The sequence below is a fragment of the Myotis davidii genome, unplaced genomic scaffold (genome assembly GCF_000327345.1).
Source record: "Myotis davidii unplaced genomic scaffold, ASM32734v1 scaffold38, whole genome shotgun sequence".
NCBI classification, from domain to species: Eukaryota; Metazoa; Chordata; class Mammalia; order Chiroptera; family Vespertilionidae; genus Myotis; species Myotis davidii.
Genome location: NW_006291383.1, coordinates 4,798,889 through 4,804,513, shown reverse-complemented (window position 1 = coordinate 4,804,513; position 5,625 = coordinate 4,798,889). Strand labels below are relative to the sequence as shown.

Sequence of the window (5,625 nt, the reverse complement as noted above, 5' to 3'; positions counted from 1 at the left end):
TCCCTGAGACAATTCATCAAAGCTGGTTCCCAGACAAATAAGGTCATGTTCTTCCTTAAAGAGGGGATTAGACTGGGGTGAGACTGTCATTCAGCTGAAATCTCCAAGGATTTCCACTTACCACAGAAGTCAGGCTTTCTAGTTCCCAGTCTCAGCTCTGCCACAGTGCCTGCCCAGTCACTGCTGCAGATACCTTCCAAAAGATGGGTCACCCCAAACCCCAGTGTTTTATTACTTACCATCCTCTATCCATTTAGTACCCTTCGTTTTAAGCTCATTGCGATCCAAGTACTTTGAAAAGATCCCTAAATACAAAATAAAGTCAGTGAGTCTGTGATCTGGCTTTGGCTCTAAGCAGCTGGCAGAATTGGCTTCTGATAATTAGATTCTAAAAACTGGATTTATAACTACTTGTTAATTACTGATAGATAACATAGCCCCTTTGTCCAAAGGAATATTTTCAAGGTCTTCATAAAGAATGGGGATATTCAACAACACAATTTGGGAAAGTTCAGGATAGACATTACTGTAGTAATGAAAGGATTTTCTTTGTACCGACAAAGAAGACTGCTGCTCTTCTGATAGGAAGTTTTGCATTCTTGAAGAACGTCAATGCTTGGGCTAGGATGTTAACTTTCTCCTGGCATTTTTTTCCCTAAGTGAGGAAAAAGTAAGTATAAAGGAGTGAAGTAGCAACACTATTTTTATCAGCCTCACTGTAATTTCCATAGTCAGGAACTAGGTCAGATATACATATAGTACAGTACTTGAAATAACTACAGTTGCTCAATAAATAATATGCCACAACAATCCTCTAGACCAGGGATGGGGAACATCCGGCCCGACGGCTGTATATTTGGTCTGGCCCTGCCAAGGCAGCCACAGGTGGGACTCAAAATTCAATAAATCTAGCAGCTTTTTTCATAGCAACATAATTTTTTAGTTGCATGGCTTGTGAATAACATTAAAAATATCCAATTGCCCTTGGCAGAAAAAAGGTTCCCCACCCCTGCCCTAGACAGTTAAATCCTCTGAATACACCTTGCTCACACCCACTCATGCTACATGTTGTGCCTGTAATGCCTCTGAATCTTTCATTTCTCTGTATCTAAGTCTTCTCTGTTCTCTATAATCCACCTTGAGTTCTGCCTCCCGATGAGCTCTTCCCTTTTGGCTGCAGGTCAGAGAGATAATCCCTAAAGGAAAACCTGACACAAGGGTACTGTGGGGCTTGCTAGCCCTGTAAGTCCAACCAGGGAAGCCCCTGATGGGACCTAAACAGATTACACATATGGAAGATCTCTGGGAATAGTCAGTCCTAAGGTATTTTTTTTTAAATCCTCACCTGAGGATATGTTTTTATTTATTAATTTTTTTTTTATAAGGAGAGAGAAAGAAACATCAGTGTGAGAGAGAAACATTGATTGGTTGCCTCCTGTACACACCCGGCCGGGGAACAAACCTGCAACCTAGGTAAATGCCCTGACTGGGAATTGAGCCCACAACATTTTGGTGCAAGGGAAAATGCTCCAACCAAATGAGCCACATGGCCAGGACAAGTCCCAAGGTCTTCATTAGGACCCCAGTGGTTCTACAGTCAGTTGCCTAGAAAAAACCAAAAAAACAAAAACGGCCTCCTGAGGCTGTTCTGGCTTAAGCCTACCCTTAAGATTGTCAAGTCTGTGGGGAGAATGGATGCTAGCAGGGTTCTGGCAGAGCCAGTGGCATACTGTCATCATGCTGCATGGCCTACAACAGTATGGCAGCCTTGCCTGGGGCTCCCTGAACATGCTCTAATGGAGGGTAAAACAATCTACTATATCCAAGGACAGGAATTAGAGATCATTGTAAAGGCAATACATAACTCCATTCCAGTTTACTCCACAAGTAGTTATTTGAGTATGTGCTATTAGCTGTATGTGCAGGTAGCCTAACCTGTAATCTTGGGGATCCCAAGAATTCACCAGTCTTTTCCGTTAGGAAAGGTGGTAATAGAAAGTGTATTTGTGACTCAGTTGGGAGGAAGCTATAGATTCATAGTACAGAACAGTTCTTAGATAGAAACTTATGATTAAAAACGACATCTGACCCCAGCCGGTGTAGCTCAGTGGTTGAGCGTCGACCTATGAACCAGGAAATCACAGTTTGATTCCTGGTCAGGGCATGTGCCTGGGTTGTAGGCTCGATCCCCAATGGGGGGCATGTAAGGGGCAGCTGATCAGTGATTCTCTCTCATCATTGATGTCTCTTCCCTTTCCCTTCCTCTCTGAAATCAATAAAAAATATATTAAAAAAACAACATCTGAAAAAAAGGTCAATGTATTAAAGTTAACCAAACCATGATTTCTCACATACAAAGAATTTGCAGATTGTTTCAACTTCACTAGGGCTGATATACCAGGGATCTTTGCAGTACACTTGTTGGGGCAGCTTCCACTTAAGAAACTGGGCACATATAGTTAGGATTCGCCTGCTCTACTGTGAAAAAGATTATCAGAGATCAGTATTTTTTAACTTTTTTTAAAAAAGATGCAATTTCATTTTTTAAAAATTAATATGTTTTTATTGATTTTAGAGAGGAAGGGGGGAGAGAGAGAGAGAGAGAGAGAGAGAACGAACATCAATGTGGGAGAGAAACGTTGATTGGCTCAGTTGCCTCCCACATGCACCCCAACCAGGGATCGAGCCTGCAACCTGGGCATTTCCCATGACTGGAAACCAAACCTGTGACCCTTCAGTGCACTGGATGACACTCAACCAACTGAACCACACCACCCAAGGCTCAAACATTTTTTAACTGAGGTAACCTTTCTTCAGAACTGTCACTAAAGTCCAATATGAAAAGCTGATAAACTCACAATTATCCCCGTTGAAGTGAGAGGAGGGGTGGAAAGGAACCAGAGTACTGCCCTCAAACTTCCCCATAGTCCCTAAAGGGAATCCATAAAACCTGTGGTGTTCTTGAGAGGATGTAGAAACCACTGATCTAAGGCCAAAGTGAGAGCTATCAGGTGTGATACCCAGACCAGACATTCAGGTAGGAGTTCCCACTACCCCATGCTCTAGAGATAGGGCTCCTACACCCACTTATTGCTCCTGTTATCACCTTTCTGTCACTCTGCACAGGAAAGTGTAGTTCCTCAGAGTCCTTGAGGGATCTCTGGCTTGGAAGGAACTCTGGAGAGTATTGATCCTTTCCTGATCCAGATACTTGAGCAAAATTTCACAAGTAGACCTCTTCTCTAGGCATTACTCTTAGAATGCCTCCCATGCACCATAGAACACCTCGGATGACTTCAAGCAAGTATTTTGTCCCAGGTCCACTAGATATTTGGGCCATTGAAATTCCTTTTGGGGACTGATAGGAATACAAATTAATTCAGTTACTCTGTTTAGCAATTTGTAAATATCTGGTAAAGTTAAAGATACCCAGGTATTCTACTTCTGGGTTTATGCCATCAAGAAACTCTCACACTGTACACAAGAAAATATTGCAGCAACGTAATAATGAAAAATTGACAATCTGAATGTGTAGGAATAGGAAAATGGGATGTAGGATATTCACATGGTAAAATTTTATATAGCAGTAAAAACAAATGAAGTAGAGCTATACAATAGATAAATCCTGTAAGTATAACATTAAACAAAATGGTGCTGATATATAAATGACACAACACAAAATATTTTTACATATAAGGTCTTAAAACATGAGAAATATTACCACAGAAATGATAAAAATGAAATTCAGGATGATAGTTCTTATGGGAATTCTATTGGAATTGGAAATAGGTGCTTGATTAATTTCTTAGCATGAGTGGTAGATATATGGGTGTTTATTATGTTTTCTGTACAGTGGGGCCTTGACTTACGAGTTTAATTCATTCTGAGACTGAGCTCGTTAACTCAAATTACTCTATCAACTCAATGCAAAAAATCGGTCAACGAGTTCGGACACTCTTAAGACAAGGCCCCACTATATTAGTGATTCCTAATCTGTATAGTGTTATATCCCTTCTCTCTGCTTAGGCTAAGAAGCCTTAAAGAGGGGACTAGAGGTTATTCAATGTTTGAAGGAAAATGAGCCCAGAGTGTTCATTGTTTTAGGCCAGCGGTTCTCAACCTGTGGGTCACGACCCCTTTGGGGGTCTAACGACCCTTTCACAGGGGTCGCCTAAGACCATCGGAAAACACATATATAATTACATATTGTTTTTATGCTTAATCACTATGCTTTAATTATGTTCAATTTGTAACAATGAAAATACATCCTGCATATCAGATATTTACATTACGACTCATAACAGTAGCAACATTACAGTTATGAAGTAGCAACGAAAATAATTTTATGGTTGGGGGTCACCACAACATGAGGAACTGTATTAAAGGGTTGCGGCATTAGGAAGGTTGAGAACCACTGCTCTAGGCCTTGCCTGGGCAGGGTTGGGGGTGGGTGATTATCAGTACCTGCATATATTGTAACCCCTACATGGCATACTTTCTCATCACTTGGTTGGGAAACTTTGCTTTATACTTTATTGAGGTCTAAAATATTTTATATTTATGGCCACAAGGCCATAAAACTTCCCCCATAACAAGATTCCAAGGTCTACCATAATATTAAATCCTTTTTCTGAAACTGCTTTCACTTCTGTAAGGAACATAAGTAGGTGAGAGCGCCAGCATTTGTCCAGAATCCTTGAAGTCTAAACCTACTTCTTTGGTTTGCTGTAACTGGTGGTTACAGTTAGTACCTTGGAATGGACTTTGGAGATGTGGAACAGTAAGTACTAAAGATGATGACATCCTACTCACAACTTTTATGGCAGAAGCTCTGAGAAGATTAAGGAGAGGCAAATGCTTCTCCAGATTGCCAGAGAAGCTACTGTCTGTCACTTAGCCTCAATACAAGTGTTTTTGTCTCAAGGCTTAGAGGCAGTTCTTGAATGAAAGAAGAAAAGGAATATTATTAATGTTATCAATAAAAAGAGTTTGTTGCCTTAGTTCAGTTGGTTACAGCATTGTCCCATACAAGGCGTGATCCCTGGTCAGGGCATGTGCAGGGGGTAGCCGATTGATGTTTCTCTCTCACATCAATGTTCCTGTTTCTCTCTCTCTCTCACTCTCTGTTTCTCAAAGCAATTTTAAAAATCTAAATACAAAAGAGTTTGTTGAATGGGGCACTATATCTTGGACTCTGTGCTAGGCTGAATTTTGGGTTGGGCTACCCGCAAAGGGCCATAATGTGCTACAGAGAAATAGTAGTACTTTTTAAACAATTCACTTAGTCAAGATAATTAAAAGGTAGCCTGTACCAGAGGAAATGGGAAGAAAAGATGGTACCACAAAAACCTCTGCTTTCAAATATATAAGCATTTATTTGCAGATTTGGCTCTGGATTTGAAGTAAAGTCCAGAAAGAAGTTGACACTACACATTACCTCAGCTACTGCATCATTTTCATCCTGAGAATACAGAAGTAGTGGGAGCAAGCTGTCCAGGACTTGGTTCTTTATACCTTTCTTATCTGCGTATTTCACAGACTTTACAGAGGCTCCAAAGAGGGTCATGGAGAAACAATGAACATTAGGTCTCACCTATGAAGGGAATATTCAAAGGGAAGCAACTC

The 5,625-nt window shown here is 40.7% G+C and overlaps 1 protein-coding gene across 1 annotated transcript in view; it reads right to left on the bottom strand.

The window, feature by feature from the left end:
* The window catches only part of MROH8 (maestro heat like repeat family member 8), a 50,213-nt gene that overhangs the window by 3,195 nt on the left and 41,393 nt on the right, over positions 1-5,625 (bottom strand). The window contains 4 exon segments of the mRNA XM_006779639.2: positions 240-305; positions 556-655; positions 2,356-2,478; positions 5,438-5,593. Of these exon segments, the coding sequence (XP_006779702.1) occupies positions 240-305; positions 556-655; positions 2,356-2,478; positions 5,438-5,593 (445 nt within the window).